Source organism: Rhinolophus sinicus, chromosome 3 (genome assembly GCF_057876585.1).
Source record: "Rhinolophus sinicus isolate RSI-liver-muscle chromosome 3, RSI-T2T, whole genome shotgun sequence".
Taxonomy (NCBI): Eukaryota; Metazoa; Chordata; class Mammalia; order Chiroptera; family Rhinolophidae; genus Rhinolophus; species Rhinolophus sinicus.
In genome coordinates this window covers 201,312,335-201,339,543 of record NC_142503.1, presented here as the reverse complement: position 1 = coordinate 201,339,543, position 27,209 = coordinate 201,312,335, and the positions used below count along the sequence as shown (strand labels likewise).

The following is a 27,209-nucleotide window of genomic DNA, read 5'->3' as shown; positions in this document are numbered from 1 at the left end:
AAATTTCCCTGCTTTGCTTTCCCACCTGGGCTGCCACCTAGTGGCGATCTCTCTGCATTGCAGTGTCCCTTGGTCTTGGGAATCAAATTGGATTTCCCAGCCCAGGAAGGGAGACCCCTTGGGCCAAGCATCGCCTTGCCACACACCACCGGTGGAGAAATGAGGCCAAGGTGAAGACACAGGGATGTTGCCACGTGATAGAATGATTTATTAGAACAAATTCCATGAGAAATCATATAAAATAACCATTTCCTGAAAGACACCCACAGACCACCTGAGGACAAACACAGAGAAGCCTCCACGAAGCCAAATAAGGTACCAATCCCAGGTCAAGGGCTGGGGGTGGGGGCACAAGTTTATGAATAAAAACATTGTGCAGTGAACGTGGGGGGAGGCGGTGCCGATGGAGAAGGGGGCGTGGACAAAGGAAGGGGGCGTGGACAAAGGAAGGGGGCGTGGACAAAGGAGCATGGCCGCTGTGACCAGTTTCCAAGGATGGGCTGTGGGCAGCTATTTGGGGCATGCGGGGGTTGGGAGACTCGGACTAGCACCTCCTCCGAGTGACACAGCAGGCTCGCGGCGTGGGGGCCGGGTGCGGACCCCACTGCCACTCACACACGTAAACATCAGGTGTGGCACAGGGCAGTGCACTGGACGTCACATCAGCTGAATGTAAACAGGGAGCCGCATCACCCCCCCCCCACGGCCTCTGCCCAGTTGGACCCTCCCACAATCGACGACACTTGCACAGATGCCAGGCAGGTGCACAGCGCCCACACCACTCTGGTGGAGGTGGGAACCCCCGCCCCACCTGCCACAGCCACCAGGCTCTTTGGCTCCAGAAACACAGGTCCCCCAGGAGGGGCCACCTCTGCTTGCCTGGTCCGTCCCGCTGACAGAATCCTGAGAAAACGAAACTGCTCCTGGCGCCTGTCCCTACCCCACCCCAAGGGATCAGGGGCCTGCGGGGCCCGAGCTGCATGCAGATGCCCCATTAATGCCCAGTGTCCAGGACGAGGACGATGCATTGTCTCAGGAGCTTCTGGAAACCTGGCTCTCGCCACTTTGGTCTAGCGCTCACCAGCACCCAGCCCAGAACCACTGGAAGCCCAGTGCAGAGGCCCAGCACCTGTCACTGGGTCAGGTCCTGAGTGTGCAGATGTGCCTGGGCCGGCTGTGTGTGTGTGTGCGTGCGCGTGTGCACATGTGTGGCCAGCCCGGCCCATGTTCAGCTGGCCTCCCCTGCAGCCGCTCATGCTCAGTGGGTTTGGCAGTTGTGTTGGCACCAAAGGCTTGAAGCAGTGGGGTTCCTGCCCCAAACGTCTCCACGGCCACAGCCCTGCCCCAGCTACTGGACTCTGGGGCAGCTGGGGGCCACCAGGCTGCTCAGCAGAGCTGGCCGCAGCACCCCGCCCGGCCCACACCCTCAAATCCTGGGGTGTCACAAGCCCCTCCCAGCTCCATGTTTGGCACTGAATGACCCCGCAGCTCAGCCTGTTTGCTTGGCCCCAGACAGCACAAAGGGTCAGGACAGGTGAGCACATGCTGCCCTCCCCCAGACCACGAGGCAGGAAGGGGCCCTTCCAGGCTGGGGAGGCTGCTGAAGTGGAACAAACTGTTCTTTCAATGAAAGCTAAAGACAAAAGTGACAGAGAGGAGGCGGGGATGCGCCTGCAATGCTGGCCCTTGGCAGTGGCCACAACAGCAACTGGGCCAAGAGGCCGGCGGGGCTGGACAACCGGCGGGGATGCTGCCTGGGAGCTGAGAGGGGGCCTGGGCTGGAGGCGCCCGCCCATGGGGTTATGGCACGTGTGGGGTCTCTGGTGAACCGTCCACAGCCAGGAGGGGCCGCAGCGGTGGGTGGGGTGAGCAGGAGGCACCAGACACTCACTCGCACACAGGGAGGCTGCCCCGGCCCCACCACCTAGATCAGGAACCTCTCTGAGTCTGGGAGGAAGTCAGGGAGGAAGGAGGGGTCTGGGAGGCTGGGGGACCCACAGTTGGCCCTCTGTGGGAAGCTCCTCAGTGATAGGGCCGAGGGGGGCGAAGACGGGCTCTGGGCAGCCGGCCGCACCTTCCCGAGCTGGGCCGAGCCTGCAGAGCCCCTGTTTCCGGTCAGCAGGTCCAGGTTCCCGCTGGGGTCCACAATAGCATTGATGACTGGGGGCAGGGAAGGGGAGGCAGGGTTAGGCCTGCCGAGGGTCCTGCCATGCCTCCCACGGCCGCCCCGGGGCCTCCCCGAAACTATGGGCATGAGGCAGGTCTCCCACCAAGGGTCCTCGGGCCCGCCCCCTGCCTGCCTGGACTGGAAGCACCAATGAGGACCCCCAGATCTGGGCCATACCCACCTTCCAGCTGCTTCTGCACACGTCTTAGTTCTTTCAAGATGGAGCTGATTTCCTGGAAGTGAGGCAGGAATAGTAGATGGAACAAATGGAGCCAGACCCCCAGTGGGTTGCCTCACCCCTGGGGCTCTGGAGGCAGGAGTCGGGGTCCCGGGCTTGGGCCAGCTCCCCCACTCCCTCTCGGTAGCCAGATGGGCTGGGGGACCCGAGTCAGGAGGGGCCTGCCTGTCCCAGCAGGGGTCCGGCCCGGCCACCCTCACCTTGTTGGACGTCTTCAGGAGGGGCACCTCGTTCTCGGCGTTGATCCTGGCTTCCAGGTCCTCCCATGCACGCCCTGTGTTCTGAAAGAGGATCCTGCCCACGCGAGGTGGGGGGCAGGCAGAGGACGGTGAGGATGTGCCTGCAGCACAGCACCCTCACAGGCCCTCCGCCCACCACGGCGATGCTCACACCAACCCAGGGGACACTGAGGCCTGGAGCAGGACCTGGGTTGCTGGTACCAGAGTCTGTCTCTGCCTGGCATGGGTCAACGCTGGGAAGGACTGGGGGGAAGCGGAAGTGGGGGTGGGGAGGGGTGCGGCACGGGTCATCCTGGGGGCTCTGGCTCCCCCAGGCTCAGGGTGTGGTTGCCGGGAGCCATGACACGCACATGTGCACACACGTGCCTGTTGGAGCCTGTATGCTATGAGGGTACCAGCCCCACAGGGTCCCGGCTCCAGGCACATGTTCGCATCTGAGGGCAGTTTGGCTGGGCATCCACTAAGCAGTCGGGGCTTGGCAGCCCCTTCCCTTCCCGGCAGGGCATTTAGAGGCCCACTCACTTCATCTTCTCGGCGAGGTGCTCTGTGTTCTCGCGGATGGCATGGGACAGCTGGGACACGGGGTTCAGCATCAGATTATCGAAGATCACCTGTGAGGACCAGGCATCAGCACGGTGCCCAGTGCCCCCCCAGAAAGCCTGCTCCCTCAGCACACCCACCACCCGGCCATCCCAGTCAGCTGAGTGGGTGGGTGGGGTGCCTGCCTCCTCGCGGTTCCGAGGCCGCGTTTTGTTGGCCAGGGGCTCCTCGCGGCAGTCATTCATGTTCTGGTCCAAGTCCTGAGAGCTCAGGGAGCCGGGTGGCACCTTCTGGAAGTTGAGGCTGGCCTCAGGGATACGCTGCACCAGCTGTGGGGTTGGGGGGGTAACTGAGCTGGGGGGTGTCGCCAGGAGGTGGAGCACCTGCCCTAGTAGGATGGGCGGACAGAGCAGACCCCCCAAGCCCGTATGCTCAGGGTCCCTGGACGTCAGCACCCCTGTTGGAGGCAGGTCCCAGACCCCGTGCTCCCAGGGTGGCTGTCTGGGGAGCTGAGCACAGGACGCACAGCAGGACCTTGGTGAGGCCCCCCGGCTCACTGCCCTCTGCTGAGGGGTGCCAGGTGCCACCCCAGGGCCTGGGGGTTGGGGCCGGGCTCACCTCCTCATGGGCCGAGATGGTGGAGGCAGGGATGCTGGGCACGTTGCCGAGGGAGGGGCTTCGGGCGGGCCCTGGTGAGCCCAGCGAGTCACCGTCACCGGCCACGTCGTGGATCTCCTGGGCAAGGATGGCCACATCCTTCACCAGCGTCTGGCTCAACCTGCAGCCACCAGGAAAGAGGGCAGATCCTGTGGGGACCTCCCAGCTGGGCCCCGGAGCGGGGAGGTCATGGAGCCAGGTGGGACTCGATGCCCCCCTCCCCAGGCAGACAGACAAGGCCTCCCAGGAGGCAGCCACTGAGTGAGGGGCAGGGGCGGGGGTTGGCAGCCTCCAGCTTGGCCTGAAGTGCGCCCAACCGGCCGCTGCAGTGCCTCCCACCAGGAGGCCCAGGTTGCTGACGCCCCGGGGCGAGGGGCGTGGCGCTGGGGACAGGGTCTAGGCAGGAAGGGTGGGCAGACACCCTCAGGCTCTGGGCCATCTCTTCTCCTTGTCTGGCCACCAGGGCTAAACATCAGTGCTGCCCTAGAACATGCAGGGCCACACAAAGCCTGCTCTGCAGGCAGGGAAACTGAGGCGGGGGAGAGGGGTCACGGATGAGGGTCAGAAACAGGCAGAGAGTAATGCAGGTCAACCCAGAGAGGCCAGGGGCATCCAAGTGGAGGGCGGCTCCCAGGCCACCTGGAAAAACACAGGCCAGCCGGGGACCGGGAGCAGCATCGAGTACCCCACTGCCCGTAAAGCCCCGGCTGGAGCCCGGAGCCTCTGTCACGGGCCCTCAAAGCACCTCAGGCCCACAACCAGCATGTTCTGCACCCGAGCCTCAGCCCAGGCTTGGGACAGAGGGTCCCTCATCGCTGTCCACTGCTGCTCCCCTTGCTCACAAGGGGACAAGACAAGCTCTACTCTACAGTCGCCCAAAGGACATGGCCAGGTCGTTGTCCTCAGCCGTCCCACCTAAGCCCGGGAGCCTCCCAGCTGGCCCATGGGGCTCGTCCACTCCCGGAGGCACCTCCAGCCCCTGCCTGACATGGCCCCTGGAGCTCTGCCCCCCCCACAGTTGTCCTCAGGCCCCTCAAGACAGGGGGCCCCACCCTTCCTACATGGAGAACATAGGCTGTCCCTCCAAGTCCTGACGACGGAAACTGACCGTTGCCTCAGTGCCTGTCCCCCCTGCCCGGCCCTTCGCTCCCTCTGCCTCCTGTGCCCAGCACACTGGTGTGTGCTCACCCCCTGGGAGCAGAGCCCGGTGCCCTGTGGATGCCCCCTTTCCTCCAGAACCCCACGTTCCGCCTTCCTGTGGCCCCTTAGCCCTCCTCACCGCCGCTCCGCACAGGCAGCTCTGCCCCAACTCCCCTCGCTGCCCTGGGCACTGGCCCGGGGCCTCCTCTCCTCAGGCGCTTGTGTTCTCTGCACAGCCCCATGCTGCCCACGGCCTCGGTCGCCGTGCTTGTGCTGGTGAGGCCCACGTCTCCATCCCTCACACCGGCCACTCTCCCGGAACCACCTGCCCCTGGTCACCTCCTTCCGGGCGCCTCAGAGACTCCAGATCGGCATCCTCACACCAGCCCTGTCCTGCCCAGCAGCCCTGTCCTGCCCAGCAGCCCTGTCCTGCCCACCAGCCCTGTCCTGCCCAGCAGCCCTGTCCTGCCCAGCAGCCCTGTCCTGCCCAGCAGCCCTGTCCTGCTCAGCAGCCCTGTCCTGCCCACCAGCCCTGTCCTGCCCAGCAGCCCTGTCCTGCCCACCAGCCCTGTCCTGCCCACCAGCCCTGTCCTGCCCACCAGCCCTGTCCTGCCCACCAGCCCTGTCCTGCCCACCAGCCCTGTCCTGCCCAGCAGCCCTGTCCTGCCCACCAGCCCTGTCCTGCCCACCAGCCCTGTCCTGCCCAGCAGCCCTGTCCTGCCCAGCAGCCCTGTCCTGCCCACCAGCCCTGTCCTGCCCAGCAGCCCTGTCCTGCCCAGCAGCCCTGTCCTGCCCACCAGCCGCAGCCCTGGCCACCGCTCAGCGAAAGGCCGCCCCTCATCCCCTGCCCTCCTCTCTGTACCATCTCCCAGGACCTGACCCTTCCACTGAGGGACCACATGGGCAAGTCCACGCCATAAAAATCTTGGTGGAGGCCTTCCTCGTACCACAGACCCCCATCCTCCCAGGCATATCTGCATCCCCCCACATCCAGCTGTCCACACCGCCCATCCTTCCTTCCATCCACCCATCAACCTGACCCTCCGTCATCCATCATGCATCCATTAGACAAGTATTCTTGGAGCCCACTCGGGAACCCGTAGCCCCATCCCTGCCGCCCTCAGGGCACTCTCGGCCCCCAGGGAGGCCCCAGCAGATCACGGCTCCCACTGTGAACTGACGGAGCTCACCTGGCGATCTCCGCGATCTCGGCCGTCTGCACAACGAAGCCGTAGGGGTCAGGCTCCTCTTCCTCGTCGTCTGTGTCGCGCAGGCCGGGGGTCCGTGGCCGGGCCCGGGCAGAGCTGCCAGGCCGTGGGGTCTGCGTGGCTGTTGAGGCACGGGAGCGTGTGTGTTTGGGAGAGCTGTGGTGGGAGCCGTACTCTTCCTCGGAGGTGGATGTGCAATCTGAGCCCTGCTGCCGGCGACGCGTGTCTCGGGTGAGTGAATTGGTTCCAGAATCAAGAACAGAACACAGCCTTGCTCAGTACCCACTGCAGCCCAGGGTCCCTATGGGCAAGGGCCCAGTAGCTGCAAAGCGCCAGGGAGTGCAAGTCCACCACCAGCCCAGAGGCACATGCAGGGACATGCAGCCTGGCATTTCCACAGGCCCAGAGCCACGTCCATGAGATGGGAACCAGAGCCTTGGTAGCAGGGGCAGTGGTGCCCGCCCACCCCAAATGGCCAAACCTCCCGACGGGACCTACTGGGTGACTGAGCAAGGCCCTCGCAACATGCCTGGTCTTCTCAGGCCATCCTGAATCCTGGCCCAGCCCTTCTGAGCCCCCCAGGTCCCTGCGGTAGCTGAGAACATGCACAATGGGGGGCGGGGAGTGTCCCACCAAGCAACTGTGGTCCTCAGCCATCCGCACTCTGCCCTTCCTCCAGGGAAGCCATCAGCCCGTCAGCACTCCCTGCCCAGAGTCCCCAGCCACCAGCACGGGGGGCGGGGGTGGGAGGGGGGTTGGGGGACGGGGCAACAGCAAGAAGCTGGGCCAACAGCACCTACACCTCAAACCAATTCACTCCGAGAATGGCTCAGCTCCCAGCAGGGTGAGTCCGGCTCAGTGGACATGGATGTCCACCTTCCCTGGGCAGGAAGCTGGCTCCAGTGGCCACAGCTCCTCGCTGCACACACGGGCAGCAGGCTCCATGGGGCCTCTGCTCGTGGGATGGGGAGATGGACACAGTCGTCCCCTGGCTACAGGATCAGGGCTCAAGAAGTGCCCAACGGAACTGCATGACCACAGCACCCGAGCAGAGAACCCACCCCCAGGCCCTACCCCATATGGACGCCAGGACCCCACGTGGACAGCTCGGTCTGCACACGTGCCACACGCCATCGCGATCCCAGCCGGAAATCCGGACCAACAGGGACAGGGGCAGGCCCACCAGAGAGACAGCAAGGGCCCCTCCATCCTAGGTGTGGTTGGGGTCTTCTGCCCTCACACCAGGATAGCCTGGGGGCTGCGGGAGGCCGCTGCCTCTGCACGCCCACCCATGGGAACAGCGGCTCCTCTTGGTCTGGGATAGGGGCCCTGAGACCGGGCGCTGGGCAACCACACAGGAGCTCAGACCCACTGCCCGGACCAACCGGGCCCCAGCCACCCGCCCACTGCTGGCACTCACTGGGTGAGGAGTATCGCGCACTGCCTGGACGCGCCCTGCTGAAGGGCTGGCGGGGAACCGTGGTGGCACTGGCGGTCTTCCTGGCGGCGGTCCGAGCCTCGGCCACAGTGGGCTTGCGGCCTGCGCAGTACACCTCGACGCTGCGGCCAGAGAAGCTGGCACGGGAGGGGGCCGCGTCTGAGTCACTGGGCCCCGTGAAGGAGCCCGCCCGCTTCCGGGGCATGGCCAGGATGTCCAGGCGTGACAACTTCTTGGCCTGCTCGGCGGCTGGCCGTACCACCGGCTCAGGGTTGGTCAGGGACCCCCGTTCACCATCCACCACTTCCGTGTCCGAGGTGTCTCCCAGTCGGGCCCGCCTCAGCCGGGAGGCCCGCGTGGGCCGTGGGGTGGACAGGCTGTTGGAGCGGGTCAGCGCCTGCTGCACCTTCTGAGCGCTGGCCGAGACTCGGTTCTGCTCTTCCCGGACAGATGGGGACGGTGGTGGGGCAGTGTGTTTTCGGCGAGACGCCAGCCGCCCCGCTCCAGTGGCTGTGGAGGTCTCATTGTCGGAAGTGACTGTGCCTGAGCCAGGTGGGTGGGCAAGGCCAGAGCCTCGCTCGTCGGGCCAGTCCAGGCTCCCCTGGGACCCCTGGCCACGCCGTGCAGCCAAGCGCCGTGACAGCTCTCCACGGCCAGTGTCCGCCGGGCTCACTGGGAGGTGCTGCTTCTGTGACAGCCGTTCCTGGGCACAGCTGAGGGCAGCTCCCCCCAGGTCCTGCGCAGCCGGTGGGGAGGGCAGCTTCTCCTTCTGCAGCCCCGTGAGCTGGGGGCTCGTAGGGCTGGGCCCATTCTTGCCACTGAACAGACTGATAGTGCTGGCCGTGTCCACGTCAGAGCCCCCAGACAGGGAGTCCTCTGGCGGCCCAGGGGTGCCGCCCAGCTCGCCCTCCGCCTCTTCCACAGACTTGGAGAGCAGTCGGGCCCCCAAGGCTGCCAGAACTGTCTCTGTCTCCTTCAAGATCAGCTGGGTGTCCTCGGAGTGGAGGTCCATGCGCGAGGCCCGGGCTGCAGCCAGGTCCTGCAGGAGGGGGTGACTGGGGATTTGCGGGAGCTGGCCAGGTGCAGGGGGAACACTGGCCGGTTCCTTGATGAAGCTCTCCTGCCGGATGAAGGCCAGGGCCTCCTTGGCCTGGGCTGGGGTGGGGCCCTCAGGCTCTGGGGACCGCCCTGTCTGCAGCTGGATGACCACCCTCCCACTGGTGCTGACGTACACACCATCCCTCGCCGGAGTGCTGGGCTGGGCCACCTGCCCTGGGCCGTCCACATCTCCTGGAACCACAGATGTTTTCTGGGGAAAGGCAGCCTCCCGGTTCTGGTCCCCGATGAAGAAAGAGGTGGGGGCAGGGTCCCCGGTGGCTCTTGGTGAACGCCGGCCCCTAGTCCACACCAGTCTCTCCTGGGGGCTCCTGTGTCTCTCTTCCTGCAGGCCCCCATCTGACCCACTGGCATCGCTGAGGCTGTCGGGTTCTAAGTCCTCCTGGCCCAAGAGGTGGCTGGCTGGCTCACTGCCTGGCTCTGGTGGCCCAGGCCCGCTCCTCCGGGTGGCCTCGGGGCCGGCGGGGCTGCCCGCCCTGTCTCTGGGCAGCTGTGGGAGTCGTCGTCTATGGCGCACAGGCAGAGCCCCCTCAAGCTCCCCAGCTGTGCGCCCTGGACCGTCCTCTGTGAAGACAAGGGCAGCCTGGTTAGAGTGGGCAGTGGGGGATAGTGACACTGCTCCAGGCATGGCTGGCACGAGCTCGCACCTGCGTCCCCAGTGAGCGGCCTGAGGCCACGCTGGCCAAGCCCGCTGTCCCCACTGTGCCACTGAAGCCACTTACCTGCCAGGCCCGGGTCTGAGTAGCTGTCAGCCAGGCTGGCCCAGCGGGACACCCACTTTTGACCCCCAGGGGAGCCTGGCACTGGGGGGCCCTGCAGAGAAAAGGCAGAGGTGTGTCAGTGGCAGGAGCCTCACAGGGAGGTGCCGGGGCCAGGAGGGGATGTCCAAGGCAACCACCCCAACACCTGGCCCACACATGCCATCTCTGTACCCACGCCTAAGCCCGGCTCAGTGGCCGAGGTCAGCAGCTGCAGCTCGGGCCAGCCCTGCCCATGGGCAGCACACACCCAAGCACCCAGCTTGACTTGGGGCCTCAGTGCCTGCCCGATGGGCACACTCCTCATGCAACATCTGGCCTGGCCTCATCTGGAGGCTGGAGTCCAGCTGCAGGGAGGACCAGAGCCTGCGTGTGTGTCTCAGGCCTGATGATGCTGTCCTATCCCAAGGGCGGTGCCTGCTACCTGGAGCTCCCCCTGAGGTGCCACGCCCACTGGCCGGGAGGTGAACTCCTGCAGCAGGGCCATCCGCTGGGTCATCCCGTCACCAGACTCGTCTCTGTCCCCTCTGATGACTGGGCGAAAAATGGCCGAGGACACCCTGGAGAGTTCAGGGGACTCGAGTACGCCAAACACCTGCCGGGAGGGACAGCCGGGCCGAGGGTCAGAGTGCCCAGCAGCCGCCCTCTGCTCAGACAGAGACCCCACCCTGAACACCCGGAGGGCAGGGCACCTGACTGGCCAGACTAGGTAGCGGCCAGGACACACAGCCTAGCTGTGCAGCTCTTGTGTTGGGTGGGAAAGTAGCCGCAGCTGGGAGTGAGGCGGGGCCAGCACCGGCAGCCGCACTGACAGCCGCACCTGGTCGATCATCCTGCGGGCCTCCTCCACCTCCTGGTCCTGCGTCTCTGTCTCGATGGTGTAGGTCCCTGCATCACTGAGGCTGTCATCCTCCTCCTGTTTGCGTGCCTTGGTCAGCTGGGGGTCAGTGGGAGGTAGTGGTGGGGTCGAGGGGTCCACGGGACTGGCCCCATGGGGCATCAGGGGGGTGGGTGGCTCTGGGGCTGCCTTCTCAGGGCCAGGCCGGGCGGCCGGGGAGCCCTCCCGCAGGCACTGGACCATGAAGTCCTGGGTCAGACGGGAGCGACGCCCCACGCTGCCGAAGGGGCGGGCGGAGGCCCGGGCAGGGGCCGAGGGGGCGCCCAGCCGCTCCTCTGTCTTCTCGCGCTTGAGCGAGCTGGCCCGCTGTGGCCCCGAGCTGCCCGGCCCCCGAGCAGGGCCCGGGGCTGGGGCTGGGGCACCTGGGCGGTCCCTGTCGGCCAGCCCTGGGCCTCGGCGCTTATCGGCCTTGGGGTCCCCAGGGGGGGTATGGGTGAAGGACTGGGAACGCTTCTTGCGGGGTGTGTCCTCGTCGAAAAACTCGATGACGAAGGCCTGCTGGTTGTGCAGCAGCTCCTGGGGGTCCCGCTTGATCTGCCTCTGCAGCCGCACCTGCTCCCCATTGTCCGCAGGGACCCCGGCTGCTGTGGCTGTCTTGGCCATGGGGTCCTCTGAGTCGCTCTGTGTGCCATCCTCATGCTTGTGGCCTGAGGGCAGGGGGACTCCAACTCATCAGGCCGAGGGAAAGGAAACACAGCAATGCCCAAGAGGGGGACAGGATGCCCCACACCACACGGAACCCAGCACACATGACCGAGACGAGCACCAGGAACACGCTGGTCACCCTGATTGGGCAGGCGGGTCTTGGGCAATTAATTGAAAAAACTGAAATTGATCAAGCTGACCAGGGCCCCCCACTCCTGGGGCGAGCAGACTAGGACAGACGTGGGGCTACATGGCGCCCGGTGGCTCTGCTGGGGCACTCACCCTTCAGGGTGCGGGTGTGGATGGGCAGGTCACTCTTGGTGCTGTGACGGTCATCGACGGGGCCGGCCCGGGGCAGCAGGCTGGGATCGTTGTGCACCAGCCAGTCTGCCACTTTGGTCTCCGCGGAGACCGCCTCCACAGGCGTGGCCTTGCCGGGCGGCCGCCGCCGGCGCAGAGAGAACTTGGTGACGTGGTCCCTGATCTTCACCTGGCCTGGGCTGCAGTCGTCAAACTCGATGGTGAAGGAAGCGTGGCTCTGCACCACCGGTGCCACCCCGCCCCCGCCTGGCTCCCCGTCCTTGGTGGGCACCTCGTGCGTGGGCACCTCAGGGGGCCGCGGTGGCTGTGGGGCCTCTTTCGTAGGGATCTCGAAGTAGCTGGGCTCCCGTCGGAATGAGTAGCCCGGAGGCTCGGTGGGGTCCCGGAAGCCGGCCGTCGACCCAGTGAGGTCCCCATCCTGCTGTGTCAGCTCCTTGGGCCGCTCTGGGGTGGGGGCACACGACCTCAGGAGGGACTGCCGGGGCCGGCAGCTGTCTTCCCCAAAGCGGGCAGCACCAGACCACCCTCCCGAGTTCTGGGGGCCTCACAGACCAGCCTCGGGACCTACCTGGGTACGGCCCCTCCTGATACCGGTCCCCAGGCGGGATGCCACCATCATCCTCACCCCACCAGGAGGGCTGCCCATACAGGGGTGTGCGGTAGGCTGCCGCCTCTGCAGAGGGAGAGGTTGACCCTGGGTCGCATGACCCCAACAGACAGGAGGGGAGACCTGGAGCTGGGGAAGACTGGGGCCTGCAGGGGGCCCAGGCATCACCTCTCAGCTCAGACCTGCAGCCACCCAGGACCCTGGCCAGCCACCAACTGCTCTGAGCCCGATTTCTGCATCAATAGCAGTGACTCTGTGGCCACTGGCTTTCCCCCATCCCCATCTGGGCCTCCCCATCGGGTGGCTGTTCCAGGTGCAGCTCATCCCTAGGGCAGCACTGTCCTCAGCACCCCATCCTGCGCTGGGCAATGCCTGTAGCCCTGACAGAAGAGTAAGAGGCTGGCAACAAGCCCACACCCAGGACCAGCCTCTCTCCAAGGGTCTGCAAACGTTCAGGCCACAAATGCGTGATCCTGGAGGCTGACTGTCACCACAGTCTGACTAGACTACACAAGGTGCAGGGTGCGGGCACACAGCAGGTGTGTATGCAGAGGTGTAACGGTGCAGGTGCACACAGGTGGGTGTGTCTGTAGAGCTGCAAGGGTGAAGGTGTGCATAGCTGTGTGTCTGCTGGGTGCAGGGGTGTAGGCATATGGGTGGGCGTATCTGCAGAGTGTGGAGGCACGTGCACATGTGTTCGCACAGGTAACTGAGCTCATACGTGAGCAGGGTGTGCTCCGGCTGTGGGGCAGTGTGAGCCCAGGAGGCTATGAGGTAGAGCAAGGGCTTCTGTGGATGCAAAAGGACTGCCCTTGGGTGAGGCAAGTCAAGGAGAGCTTGTCGGGAGACGTGTGTGGGGAGGCCCCCGCATACCTGCTCCTGGTTTCCGGTCCCCCCGCTCCAGCCTGGGGTTCGAGGACTCACAGTAAGGCGCGTGCTCTGGCAGCCCCTCGCCCCTCTTGGGCACCGGAGCCTTCACGCTCACCTGCAGCTGGCTGGTGTACTTCTCGTGCTGGGGGCAGCGGGCAGGGGTTAGGGGCGGGCAGCCACCTCAGGAGGACACCCCCACCCAGGGCAGGCCCAACCCACACCCAAGCCTCGGGGCATCCTCAGGACCACAAAGCTTCCAGGAAGGAGCTGGGCTTGTTTGGGGTGGGGGATGGTGAAGTGGGCAGCAATCACCAGAGGGAAGATGGCCACCCCGGGCCCCACCAGAGAGAGGGGTGGGACAGGACTTGGGGCGTAAGGCCAGCCACTCAGGGGCTGTCGGGGCAGCAGGTGGTGCGTGCACATGTGCACATGCACGCATGTGTGTGCACGCCAGGCCCCACCTGGTTGAGCTCTGCCGTCGTCAGAGCCAGGCTTACATTGGCCCTGTGACTCTGGACAGGCCACCCATGTTCCCTGTGCTGCCAGAGGTCCATTCGGTAAATGGGCTGAGGCCAGTCTCCCCTGCTCCCCAACACAGGGCTCCTGGGGAAAGCGCTGGACAGGGTCCCCCACCTGCTATGGCCCCCCACCCAGGACCCTCAAGCCTGCCTGCAGCCTCAGCCAACCCTTCCTGCCTGCTCCTGGCCCCCTCCACTCATGCTGCCCTGATCAGGGTCATCCAGTTCCCAAGAAGCGGATGGGCCCTCTGAGCTCTGGCCACACCCACCATGTGGCTGCAAAGGCCTGGAGGGGAATGGCTACCTCCCCACCTGCCAGACTGGGTGATCTGGTGGGCAGGTCAGGACAGGCCGGCTGGCTTGGCAAGGCCAGGGCAGCCCAGAGGCCTGAGAGGATGGGCAGTGGTGCATGGGGGGCTGTGGGACACAGGGGGCCACAAGCGCTGGCACTGACCCTGAGTGCCTCCTCGGGGACGCGGTGCTGCACGCGCTCCAGCACATACATGTTGGAATGTGGCACGAGTTAAGAAGAACAGGGAGCAGGAGAGGGAGTGGACAGCAGCCTCAGGCCCGGGAGACAAAAGGACCACTCCCAGGCCAGGCAGATGGACGGGGAACTGGTGGGAGACCGTGCCGCCCCGCAGTGTGGACACCAGAAAGCACACACTCCCTCATTCATCAGGCTTATGTCCACAGTTCAGGGACAGCCACTGGGGGTGGGCGGGAGGGCAGAGACTGCTCCAGGTCACAGCACATACATGCCCGAGGGCCAAGGGCACACCCTCCACCCCCCACTCAGCCCAGAGGTTATGGCACATGTTCAGCTCCCGGCTCCCATCCCAGACCATTAATCAGCCCCCGGCTTCTCAAGGTTCCAGGGTAGGGAGGGCCTCAGCCAGCGGCTGGGTCCACACCCACCAGCGTTTGTGCCAACGCGAGTTTGGGCCAACGTGGGCAGAGACAGGATATGCTCTTGTCGTGCATGTGGGCCCCCAGCTGCCCAGGGCGGAGACATGGCCCCCAGTCACCCGTGTTTTGAGCACAGAACGCCACACCTGTGCACCTCCCGGGTCACACAGGGCCTCTGGGCCCCAGGAAGAGCTCACTTGTTTCCCAGGCCCTGTGTGCGCTCAGGCCGGCGATGGCCGTAGGTGTCCACCATGGCTGGAGCCTTGGCCTGGGGGGCGGGGGGCAGGGGATGGAGTGTGGGCTGAAGCCCGAGCCCAGGTTCACCCTCTAACCTCTGTCAGCTGTGACCACTGAGGCCCCACCCACCCCCAGGATAACAGAGCGCCTGTGGCCCTGGTGACAGAGGGAGAGGCCAGGAGGGTAGACAGGGCCAGGAAAGGATATCGTAGCCGAAGCGAATGACGTCGTTGAGCTTCAGCGTGACGTACTTCTGGTCGGGGATGCGCGTCTCGTTCACGAACGTCTATGAAGGAAACGGTGGCAGGCGGCGGTGAGTGGGCACTGACTAGAGCCTCATTCCGTCCTGCTCGGGCCGGCATTGCCCCTCCCACACGTGTGCCCAGCCTCATGTCCCTCCCGAAAGGACAGCAGGACAGACACTGCGGAAGGACTAGCCGAGGGGCTCGAGGTGACAGGCCTCGCCCAATGCCCAGGGACCCTGGCGTTGCTCCTCAAGCAGAAAGCCTTGAGCAGCTTTGTGAAACAGACCCTTCCTTTCATCCACACAGGGATGGGTGCTGGCCCCAGCCCCCCACCAGACCCCACAATGCCCTCGGGAGGGGTGAGGACGGGCAGGCTGTGCCAGGCTGTCAGACATCGCCCCCACACAGGCCTGCAGGGCGTCAAAGCACCAGGGCCTGGAAGCCCTGTTCCCTCCCACGGAGGCTTCTTATCAGCCGCCAGTGAACAGCACACTAGTCTGATGAGGGACCCAGCACGCTGAGGGCTTCCGGGGCAAGCCAGGGTGACAGAGGGACGACAGATGTGGCTCCAGCATGGCAACTATGCCCAGAGTCTTGCAGAAGAAACAAGGACCATGCAGGACTCGTCACAGGCCAGCAGGCCAGTGGGGGCCAACGTCCCAGGCAGGCATCCCAGGCCAGGGTCTACTGTGGCTAGAGACGAGGAGCAGTGCACCTGGGAGAGCCGCAGCCAGGCCAAGCTCGGTTTGGGGCACATTTATGCAAAGTGGGGATCCTTGGGCGCTGAGGAGGGAGCAGAGGACAGCAGCTCCAGTCTGGGGACAGCTGTGAGGCTCTGCAGATCCGCCCTGCCTGCCAGCCTGGGTCCTTGTCTGAGCCTAGTGTCACAGGGGCAGGCAGGAGTGGGCCCCAGCTCTGTGGACATCGCAGACCTTTGAGGAACTTGCCTCTGGGGGGTCGAGGAGCAGGGACCGGCCAGCAGCCCCAGGGACCCTCTCAAAGCCCACATGGCCTGGGGGCCTGGGGCCAGTGGGCATAGGAGAGGCCGGCTTGCCTTGCAGCCCATTCGAAGAGGGTTGCTGCATCTGACAGGAGCACGGAGGGAGGGCAGGGCTCTGGGGGCTGAGCCCAGCAGAGACCCCAGCTGGGAGCACCCAGGAGGGAGAGGGTGGGTGGAGCACGTGTTAGCAGGGCCAGCCTGAGCCTGCTGTGGGACCCCCAGCTGAGGAGGGACAGGGAAGGGCTCTCCTTGGCTCCAGCTAAAGGGGTCAGAGGCTGGTGGCTTTGTTTTCTTATTGAGACAGAATCCCAGGGCAGGCTCCGTCCGCCAAACACAGAAAGAAGCAAGACACCCAGACACACACCTCCGGGACAGACAGACTGACCAGGACTGACCTGGGCCCTGGACAGGGCCACCGCCTTCCTGCCTGATTTCTACCCCAAACACAGGTTCCTCTCGCCTGAGCCCCTCCGTATTTCTGCAGTCAGGGCCTTCCTCCTGGTCACCTCTCTGTCCCCATCACCCCAACCCACAAAAGAGGTAACATACCTTTAGGACAGGAGACCTCAGCACAGCCCCATCTGTCTGGGCAGCCCCACTTCCCAGCCTGCCTCCCTGCCCACCTGAGGGGCCTGTCCCCCAACCCCACCACCCCTTGGAGGCCCTGTCCAGGGGAGCCCCCCTGAGGAGGCCTTGGTGCCTCAGCACCTGAAAGGAGCTGGCTGCCTCCCACCTGAGCACAGGTTCTGCAGGCCCGGTGGGCAGGGGAAGGGCGTGGTCACGGAGGGGCGTGGTCACGGAGGGGTGTGGCCATGGAGGGGAGGGGCCAGCCGCAGAGGCCAGGCACTCACCCCGTTCAAGCTGCCCAGGTCCTTCACCCAGTGCTCGTCCCTGTCCTGGTCGTAGTTGATGACGGCATGCTGCTTGTCCACACTGCGGGACTGGGGGACAAAGACAGCTTTCAGGTGGCCTTCCCAGCGAGGCAGGGCCCAGACAACAGGAGCCCCCATCATCCCCCACCACAATACCAACTGAAGCCCTCGGGCCTCAGAGCCCATCAAATCCAACCTCACACCTCAAGTGTGTGCCCTGGGAAGCCCACCCAGGCCTGACCCGGACACCAGGACACGCTACAGGGGTTTGCCAAGATGCCCTGTGGGTTTCCCTACCCAACCGCTGTGACCCCTCCCTTTGTGACCAGCCCTCCACAGACAATAGGCCCGAGCTCCTCCTCCCCACCAGCTGGTGGCTGCCCCTGGGTCAGCCGTGGGAGGGGCTGGGAACCCTCTGGTCATCTGGGACATGATGTTCAGTCCCAAGGCCAGGCGGGGACAGCCAGGCGGGGGCAGCCAGGTGGGGAAGGGCAGGTGCGGGCGGCCAGACGGGGGTGGTCAGGCAGGGGCAGCCAGGCAGGGCAGGCAGAGCCCAGGGGGAGGATGGAAGGGGCAGGGGCTCAGGGAGAGGTCCCCCCAACTCCTCGCCTGCCCAACCAGCCCCACTGGGGCTCACACAACCCCTCCAAGTGACAGGCATGTGCACACATGCATGAGTGACATGTCTCGGACCCTATAGTTACACGCTTATGTACATAGGACTCACACAGCCTGAGCACACCCTGCTACCCCGCTGCAACGCACACGTGCACACACACAGGTACTTCCACCCTGAGCCTTCTAACTGTCCCCTGGCCATGACTCCACCCGGGACCTCGTCCCCGAGGAAAGTCACCCAACTCCCTCACACGGTTAAGCTGGAGGGCTGCAGCTGAGCCCCCAACCCCACCCCTCCACTGCCAGGGCTTGGGGACAGAGGCAGGGACAGGGTGCTGAGGTCACATTCTACTTGCTTAGGCCCTGCCAGTGTGGCCGCCTCACCCAGCCAAGAGGCCGGCAGTCTCAGCACCAAGCTGCTGACCCACATTATGGAGGGCCGGGATGTCTAGGTGGCAACTGTGTTCCACAACCTGAGAGGCCACAGGCCTGGGGCCCAAACCCGGGAAAGGACAGCAGAACCGGCGAACCCAGGGCGCTGGCCAGCACTGGCCCTGATGACAGGTCGTGAACCTGTGCGCCTGTCAGGCAGTGTCCCCACAGGACCCCAGGCCCACCTCCAGAGCACACGGCAGGAATGACGGGCCGTCAGTCGCTCCCCACTGCCTGGGACATTTACCCCCACGGGACAGTAGCCCAGGACCTGAGTCCCCAAGTCACACCACCAGGCTTCTCAGCTGTCATAGGTGAGTGCCCAGACTCCCTCCCCCGCGCAGCTGGCTGCCACCATGGAGCCCACTTTGTCTCTGATACTCTCCACTTGCCTAGTCCCCTCTCAAGGATGGGAAGTCCCCAGAGACCCGGGCACACGGCGGGACACAGTAAGGGTGGACACGGGCTCTGGCCCAGCCCTGACCCCACCAAGGTCACTCAGCTTCGCTGAGGCACCAGAGCAGGACCAGGAGAGGACGCTGAGCACCCTCCTCTGTGCTCAGCCTCTTCTGGGTCCAGAGGCCCCAAGGTGGCCGGCTTGACTCACAGTGAAGATGCTGCAGGGAGGGACCGGGGGTGGCGTAAGGAGGGGACAAATGGGGGAACAGACCCTCGGTCCTCAAGAAGAGATCACAGGCGCAGGGGTGAGTCAGAGTCAGAAGTCTGTGGGGCCAGCCAGGGCCTCCCTGACAGAGGCCCCCCTGAGTCACTTACCCAGCACCGCCCATGTGAGCCCGCGGAGGCTCAGGTCAGTGGTGCCATCTGCTCCAGGTGCCCTACCCAGGAAGTCCCCCAGACTGATCATGGTGGGAGTCCTGGTGACAACTCACCTGCCTCCTAAAGCAACAGGTCTCTGGCAAGGTGAGTGTGACCTTGAGACCTACTGCCCAATGGCCCCAGGCCTTCCTTCTGCCTGTCTGAAGCTGGCACCACGGACAGACAGCTCCTGGCCACCCTGGACGCCAGGCACCCCCTCCTACATCGGACTCCCGCCTGTCCCCACACAGGCCCACCAGGTGCATACGTCCCCCAGGAGCTGGTCCCAGTGACTCTCCACTGCAGCCCTGCCCACTGGCCCCAGCCTGGGCCTCCCCGACCTGGCGCGTCTGGAGACATTGGCACTCCATTCTCTGGGCCTCAGTGCCCTGCTGCAGGGTGTTTGAGGAGCTTTCACAGGACTCGGCCACAGGGTGGGGTTGACAAACAACTCCCTGGGGTGTCTGGCTGCTCAGGCTCGCCCCACATCAAGCCAGGTGACTGCCCCTCTCAGTACCTCTAAGATCAGGCACTGTGGTTCCTTACAGCCCGCCTGGCAGCCGGGAGGACCGGGCTCAGTGATGGGGCTGGGGGCCCACCTCGTCCTGCACAGGCCAGCTGCCCGCCTCAGCCCTGCCCTGCACACAAGTATCACTGGGCCACAGGGACACTCTGTCTCAGGAAAGCGAACCCCAAGGCCCGGGGGCCAGGCTCTGCACTCCCTGTGGCCATGCATCAGACCTCCAGGGGCCTGCGGCCCGAGCAGGGGAATGCCTCGGGGCTGCTGGCTGCTGCACACCAGGACACAGTGCGTGAGGGCCAGCCACAGCCTCTGCCTGGCCCACGGCAAACGGGGGGGGGGGGGGGGGCAGCAGCAAGGGCATTGTCCCTCGCACCTGGGTGCCACCTTTGCTGACGAGTGACCCCGAGGGGCTTCTGGGCTGACCTTTCCAGCCTGAACAGCTCTCCTCCCTCCCCAGGCCTCAGACCGCCAACTCCTAAACACCCGCCTCTAGGCCGCTCAAGCCAAACCCAGTTCTTCCCTCACCATCCACCTGTCCCTCCAGCCTTCCCCAGAGTGCCACCCGCCAAGCTCCCAGCTGCTCCAGGCACCCCTACCCCAGGGCACCGATGCCCAGCACCCCTCAGCACCCCTTATTCCGTCCACCAACCTCCATCCCTGCGGCCACCTCCCCCCTTCCCGCCCAGCCCCCATCCTGCCCTGCCTGTCCCTCTTCTGCTCAAACTTCCTGGAAGGAAAGGCCGGCCTTGTCCCATGAGCCACAGGCCCCAGAGACCTCTCCAAACCTTCCTCTCCCCACCCCACCCCGGCCAGCTGCCTGCTTCCACGGGTTCTGGAGGTGCCATACCTGGGTCCTCTGCCCAGGACCGCCACCCTGCCTGTGCCCACATTCCCTCTCCTAGCAAGATGGCCCACCTCTGGCTCCCTGGACTTGGCATAGCCCACCCTCCCACTTGTACCCAAAGCCTGGGCTGCCACATCCACCTCTGGCCAGCAGCTAGTCACCAGGCACAGCTCCGGCCAGAGCCCCTCCCCAGACCACGGGTAGGACTCCTGGGGAACAGGCAGGGAGGAGCCCCACCCCCAGCAACCTCCCTCCCTGTCCGACTGCCCCAGCCAGAAGCAGATCCCAGCAAGCCCAGGCACTCAGAGGCTGGAGGCCCGCCCATGAGGGGTGGAGGCAGCCCCCGGGCCTGGGCCTGGGCCTCAGACTCGAGACCGAAAAGGACACAAACCAGGCCCCACGATGCAAGACGAGGGACGGCTGTGACAGATGAGGTACAGCTGTGACAGACGAGGGACGGCTGTGACAGATTTGTAGCCTTCCTCTCCAAACACATGGAGTTTTGGAAAAGGGTCTAATTGTTCATCGTCACTCTATAACGGAACAAAGATGTGCGTCCACACGTCGCGCGTGCTGCCCTCAGTGGGGAACGCCCTGCCGGGCACGCCCTCCTGCCAGCTCACCCAGCATCACCCAGCGGACCCACTGGGCCTGTGATATGTGCAGGGGCTCCCGGGCCACCTACCGGCCGTGGTTTCCAGGTCAGCACGCCAGCCAACAAAGCCCAGCTGTCACACACTCCCACAGTGCAAACCGGGCAGGAGCAGGGACCCCTTGCCATAAACACACACAGGTGTGCGCTCACATGCACATGGGTGCACACATGTGTACACACACATATATGTGTGTGTGCAGGCATGCCCTGCACCAGAGCTCCGGCCACCGGGGCAGGAGCACAGCCAGCAGTCCAGCTCTGGCAGCAGGCAGACCCGAGCCTGTGTCCCCGCTCACACTTGCGTCATTTAACACGTCCTCACTGGCTCCAGCTCTGTGCACTGGAGCCAGGGCACTGTGGTAAGCAGGCGGTGGTGCCGCTGCGGAGTGTGAGGGGGCACACGGCCAGGCTGGCGGCTCTGCCTCCAGAACAGGATGGTCCCCTCACCTCCTCCGGCCCCGAAGTCCAAGCCACGGAGCCTCTTACCCAGACCAGGGCACAAGCCCCCAAGACAGCCCCCAACTCCCAGCCTCACCTCCCCCTCACCACACTGCCTCCTCCCTCTCCCCTGAACAGAGGGCCCCCACCCCAGCCCAGTCCCCACAGCCCTGTCCCATCCCCAGTGCCACCTTCTTAGGCTGGGTGAGGGGCAGGCTGGGGCCCAGCAGATGCCTGGAGGGTGGGGTGACCTCAGGTGGGGGTGGGAGCGGCACATGGGGACACCCGAGGTGTGGGTAAAGAAGAGGGAAGTCGGGGTTTGCCCCAGGATGGCAAACGAGGTACAGCCGTGACAGACGAGGGACGGCTGTGACAGATTTGTAGCCTTCCGCTCCAAACACATGGAGTTTTGGAAAAGGGTCTAATTGTTTGGATGGCTGTTGGGGACGTTCACACTGGTGGGGACCCCAGTGGAGGGTGATGGGCCTCTGGGCAGCCCAGGGAACTGACGCTTGCAGGCGAGAGGAGGCTGGGACAGGGCTGAAGCCACCATGTGAACCATGTGAGCAGAGCAGGTGTGGCCAGCACATCCAGGGAGAGGCACGTGGTGGGGAGAGTGCAGGCAGGTGGATGCGTTCCCACACACTACGCCCACACGACCCCCCTGAACCTCAGCTGCCCACGTGACGGAGGGCTGAGATCACGTGGCTCCTGTCCTCCACCACCAACCAGCCAGAAACTAGGAATCAGACCTCACACACACTCTGCGTAACCTGACCCCCCACAACTAGCAGCCTCTCCCAATACCTGGGAAAGAAGCAAGCAGAGTGAGTGCCTGGTGCAGGGGAGGGAGCCGGGTGGGGGGCAGGAGGAGCTCCCCAAGGCCCCACAGGCTCCCATCATGTGCTGCCTCCTCCAGAGACCCTCCTGGCCACCCTGCTCAACCAGCAGGGCCATCAACAGGCCACACAGATGCAGCATGGAACACAAAGCACCACGTTGGGTCAGGGCCTTCTGATCTGCCTCCAATCAGGGTCACGTCCCACACCACCACTGGGGAGCCACCCGCCCCATCCAGGCCTCAGGGGCCACTCCACAAGGGCTGCGGGGCGCAACCTATGCTCACTGCCTGCTATGAATGCTCTTCACCCTCTTAAGTGGTTTACAAAAATCAAACAAAGACTATTCATGACGCCTGCACTTGACATGAAAGTAGTATTCCAACGTCCGTAAATAAAGCACTGCGGTGTAGCCACACCCACTGGAGCTTCCGCAAGCTGCCAACAGAGCCAGGAGCTGCAATGGAGGTGTGCCGCCCGCACACCCAGCCTTTAAACATTCAGCCCCACCCCTGGCAGAGCCATGGACTCAGTCTCCCCAACTTCAAAGGCATGGAGAAAAGGGAAAAGGGGAGACTGTTCCAGTGAAGAGTCTGGACTCTGGACCCAGCCAAGTTCTCAAGTGGTGTTGGGAGGCCCAACACAACGTGAGTACTTGACTGGGTCCAGAGTCCAGGAAACCAGAGGACGTTGGGGGAGAAACCAGGGCTCTGGATGTGGATGGAGTCTGCTCCTGGGAGGGGGACCAGCATACACTGCCCACGTGAACAGGCATGTGGCTGGGCCGCGGGCACAGGAGCCAGGGTGTGAGCAAGTCTACCTGAGCAGGCCCCTTGGGCAGACTGGGTAGTGCAGCCCACCTAGGACACTGGTTTCCTTCTAAGAGCCCTGCAGTGGGGGTACGGAGCTTGGGGGGCTTGGGGACAGGGACCCTGTGCCATGCGACAGAAGGGGCAAGGTTGCAGGGGGCCCACTCAATCACACTATGACGGGCAGAGAAAAGGACAGCCAAGTTAGGGTAGACCCTACAGGGTCGGCCCACTGCCCCCTCGTTCCCAGGCAGCCAGGCGCATGAGCCCCATAGAAGCCAAACTCACACTCTGAAACCCTGGCCAGAGAGAAAATCCTGACTGCCGAATGCAGGCCCCTCATGCCTGAGAAAGGGCCCCTCAGGGCGCCTCAAAGGGACTGCAGCCACCACGGACAGGCCTGATGGCCGCAGCTGACTCCCCAGCCAACTCACAGCCCAGGTGGGGCCCCCAGAAACAAGGAGGTGGACAGATCCACTTTCCAGCACCTTCCAAAGGGGGGCCCCACCCCTTGAGAACCTGACAGGAGCCTGAGCACCCTCCTGTCAGACCAACGCCTGCGCGCACACTCAGGCCCACTTGAGGCCCCAGAGCCCACCAGTGGGTCCAGGCCCCAGGTGGCTGCATGGAGGCCCCCTCACCGGGAGTCCCGGCAGTGCCCACACTCACCTGTAGCATGAGCTCACACTCGTCACGCCCCACAAAGATGAGCTCTCGTGGTAGCCGGTGGCGGGTGCCACTGCTGCTCACCAGGAACCAGGAGGTGACACTCATCTTGGTGACTGTGGAGCCCGTCTGGCCCTGGGGGGGAAGGAGTCGTCAGAGCAGGCTCCCTGTCCAGGCCAGGCCGAGGGCCCTGGACTCACCAAGGCCCAAGCACCTTCACGGCACCACTGCCTCAGCCACTTGTGGAAACACTGGGCTCCAGCCACATCAGGCCACCTGCCCCACCCAAGTGTGTCTTTCCCCATGGACCCCTCCCCAGCTGAGGTCGCCTGGTCCGCCAGGGTGCACTAGGTTCTCCCTTCTAGGTGCCAGCGGTTGAGTCTGTGGCCATCAGCTGCACTGCATGCATGTGGACCCACCTATGTCCCCGCGACGGGACCAGGAGCAGCTCCCCTCAGTTGGGGTCCCCACAATGCCAGGTCCATGGCACCAAATGCAGGACACAAACTCTGAACCAGAGGCTCTGCTTCCCCCTGCCGGACACTCCAGGACAGGCCCCAGGCACAGGGGCCAGGGGGAGACAGCTGCAGACAGGCCCCCTGAGCCACCAGTACTCCTACCACCGAGAGGAGACCGCAGGTCCCTCAGTGGTCACTGTGGCCATCCTGTAGGGGCCCCTAGGCCAGGACAGGACCGGCAGTCAGGGCATCAGTAGCCCCTCCGATGCCCAGGAAGGCAGTGATGCTTTGGTACCCGAGGTCCTGGGGCACCAGCAAAGGAGGGTCTGAGGGCTGATGTGGTCAGGGGAGCAGGGGAGCACATGGTGGCTTGAGAGGCACCAGAGGGGCAACCTGGGTGATCACAAGAGCCAATGTCACCGCTGGACGAGGCCCTGGGGCAGTCGGAGGCCTATGAGCCTGCTGCTCCGGGACAGCGCCAGCCCAGGGCAGCCAGCGTGCACCCCCTCTCCCAGGTGCCCTGCTGGCTCAGAGCACGCGGAGCTGTCACTACACCAGCGCAGGTGCACACGGCCTCCACACGCACCCAGGGCACCGCCCACAAGCATCCTGGGCCCACTCTCACTGCTGTCACACACACTTGGGGTAAAACTCAACCTGAGGCCACCACAGGCCAGGCGGTATCCTAGCTTCTGGCAGACAGTTGTGACCAAGACACACAGCAGCCCTGGATCACGGGGCACCCCTCCAAACAAAGAATGAGAAGGTTCTGAGAAGGTTCCAGTGACACAGAGAACAACAAAGTGGGGGCAGGGATGGGCAGTGTCAGGAGGGCTCTGTTTATGCAGTGGTCAGGGAAGGCTCCCAGGGAAGGTGCCATCTGAGTGGGCAGTGAACATCTGGGGGTGCATTCCAGAACTGAGGGGACAGCCAGGGCAAAGCCACTGGGTCCTAGGGTCCTGGGAGTCCTGGAGGGAGAAGGAAGTCCCTGGGCACTCAGGCTGTGCTGCACCACTGGGGCAGGGGGTCGGTGCAACATGAAAATGCCAGACCCTCTCCAAAATGATGAAGAGTTTCAAAACAGCGAGAGCAGAGCATTACACAGAGAGCAGGGACCTGTGCACGTGTGTGGGTCACAGCCCGCGAGGTGGCCTGAAGTCCTGAGTCCATGACCTGACTCAGTGTGCAGAACAGGTGGCAGGCTAAGCAGGACACTAGTAAAGAGAGCCAATCGCCAGGGAGAGATAATGGTGCTGGCACCCTGGTGGGAGCAGAGGAGGTGGGGGGCCCGGTCCTGGGGCCTCCCACGGCCTGGAAGCCCTGGCCTCAGCTCCCTTCCAGGCGGGCAGCCGGCAAAGCCAACAGGCCCCACCCATCTGTGAAGGCCAACGTAACCATGTATCCCCTAGCATACCCTCATGTCACCTCAGGCAGGCAGGTGAGAAGACGGAAAAACTGCCCCAGGAGGTAGCTCTAGCTGGTCAGAGCCCCCTCACCCTGGGCCCCCTGCCCTTCCCCGGGGTCCACTGGGGGCAGACACTAGAGACCAAGGGACCAGAAGCCTCCACAGCCTAGACAACCTCGGAAACTCCTCAGCAGACAGTGGGGGAGATGACAGAGCTCTCTTGGAGAGCCCCCACCCCCTCCTTGCGATTGCCAGCCCCCAACTCCCAGCCAGACTCCTCCCGTGTCCCACACTCTGCCATCACCTGCTACCAGCTCCCTTGGGCAGCGGGCACAGAGACTCTACCCAGAGACCACAGTCTCTGCTTGCGGCAAAGGGAGGCCAACCCCCCCAGAGCCCGTCATGCTGCCTGGCAGCCAGACCTCCCTGCCACCGACAGCCTCGCCTGAAACGCCCAGGCCTGGGAGCCGCAGGCTCCCCAAAAGCCTGAGGCCGGTTCCGGGCTGGGCAGCCATCGTTGCTAGGAAGGAGAATAATAAACACCCCAAACTTGTCCCCTCGGCGCCCCAGCTAGAAGAGCCCCCCGCCAGGAGAGCTGGAATCGCCGATGCGTAGGGACTGGGAGCCGCAGGACCGGGGAGGGAAAGGAAGGGGCAGCGGCCCGTGGCTGGAAGGAGCAGACGGAACGGAGGCCGGGAACAGGCCGGGAGAGAAGGCTCTCCCTACAGCGGAGAGACGGCGGCGGCGAAGGGAAATGAGGAGACAGGGAGGAGGAGGAGAAAGGCGGAGGGAGGGACCGCGGGAGGAGGGAGAGACCAGGCCGGGAGGCGGCCGGCGGGAGCGCCGGGCCGCAGAGGGAGGGAGCGGCGGCTGCTCCTGAATCAGCGATGGCCGGGGGCGGCCATGGCCGAACCAGTGCGGGCCTGCGCCCCCTCTCCAGGCGGCGTAGACGCGCTCGCGGCGACCCCTCCCGGCCTGGCGCAGACCTGGGCCGCCTCTGCGGCGCGGGGACCATCCTGGCCAGGTGCGCCAGCGATCGTCACCCCCGCGCCTTTGTCCCGCCCGCCGGAGACCCTACTCCCCTGCCCCTGCCCCTGCCCCCTCCCCGCGCGGCCCTGCGGGAGCGCAGGTGCGGGCTAAGGAGGCCCCGGCAGCCGCAGGCGCCGGCGGCGCGTCTTACCTGCGGCTCGGCCCTCCCGCCCGGCCGGCGAGCGCTGGGCCGGGCCGCCGCCTAGGACCTGCCCGGCGCGGCCCGCACGCGCGCTGAGCCCCGGCCGAGCCCGGGGCAGAGCGGCGACCGCGGCCTCGCGCGGCGGGTCCTTGACGTCTGCGGGCTCCCGCCCCGCCCCGCCCCCGCTCGGTCCGGGCCCGCCCTCCGCTCCTCCCCCGCCCCGCCCCGCCTCCGGAAATTCAGGTTAGGGCGGGCCCGGGCCGCAGGTGAGCACGGTCCCGGGCTCCGGTGCCCACCCTTCACGCCGCCCGGCCCAGCCCATCTCCCCCACCTGCCCTCCCTCTCACAGACCCTCCCCAACCCGGCTCCCTCCCTCTGGGCGGGGCCCCGTCCCTGCGAGCCGGGTCGGACTCGGTGCCCCAGCAGGCCCGCGTCCTGGCCCTGGGCCCGCGGGTTAACGCTCAACCGAGCCCCGGGAGCCCGAGGCTCGAGCCGCGCCTCCAGCACCTAACCTTTGGCTCCGCCCGCCCAAATGAGGGGAAGAAGGTGTGGTGACCCCACACTCCCGCCCCGCCCGGACCCTTACTCCTGCGTCCCGCACCGCCCCCCGGCGCTCTCTCTCCAAGAGTTTTAGGCTGGGCTTGGGCGCGGGGGTCGTGGGCATCGACCGTCCTACCTGTGCGCGGATGTGGGCCGGACCCTGCCGAGGAGCGGGGTGGGTGTAGGGGCCGGGGGGTGCTCAGCGTTCCTGCGGTGAGTTCTCGGAGCTCTGGCCCTATGCTGGGCGCTATGATAGAGGTGTCGGTGTCGCAGGAGCTTGGAGGAAGATTAACGCTAGTGGCGGGTGCGGCGTGGGAGACGTCGCGGCGGAGGGATTGCCCTGCAGGTGGGGAAAGGCCTGAGCTCAGACGT

At 65.1% G+C, this 27,209-nt stretch overlaps 1 protein-coding gene and 1 long non-coding RNA gene across 6 annotated transcripts in view; one reads left to right on the top strand and one right to left on the bottom strand.

Moving 5' to 3' along the window:
- Nucleotides 1-185: 185 nt before the first annotated feature.
- Nucleotides 186-27,111, bottom strand: CEP170B (centrosomal protein 170B). Of its 5 annotated transcripts, none has more exons than XM_088797568.1 (19): nt 26,974-27,111; nt 23,267-23,398; nt 16,603-16,692; nt 14,714-14,792; nt 13,815-13,873; nt 12,846-12,984; nt 11,934-12,038; nt 11,327-11,809; nt 10,322-11,046; nt 9,926-10,096; nt 9,466-9,556; nt 7,610-9,307; nt 6,172-6,442; nt 3,803-3,962; nt 3,370-3,513; nt 3,167-3,255; nt 2,606-2,699; nt 2,349-2,400; nt 186-2,160 (listed from the first exon to the last, which is right to left on the bottom strand). In XM_088797568.1, exons 2-19 carry the CDS (start codon nt 23,369-23,371, stop codon nt 1,925-1,927), a joined length of 4,791 nt encoding a protein of 1,596 aa, XP_088653694.1. In that variant the 5' UTR covers nt 23,372-23,398; nt 26,974-27,111; the 3' UTR covers nt 186-1,924. The 5 variants fall into 5 exon arrangements, with proteins under 5 accessions (XP_088653694.1, XP_088653693.1, XP_088653695.1 ...); XM_088797567.1 differs by lacking the exon at nt 26,974-27,111 and adding an exon at nt 26,307-26,465; XM_088797569.1 differs by lacking the exon at nt 26,974-27,111 and adding an exon at nt 26,307-26,465 and having other exon boundaries at nt 6,172-6,415.
- The window catches only part of LOC141570489 (uncharacterized), a 3,898-nt gene continuing 3,732 nt past the window's right edge, over nt 27,044-27,209 (top strand). The window contains exon 1 of the long non-coding RNA XR_016020957.1: nt 27,044-27,183. This is a non-coding gene — a long non-coding RNA (uncharacterized LOC141570489). The remainder of the gene's footprint in view (nt 27,184-27,209) is intronic.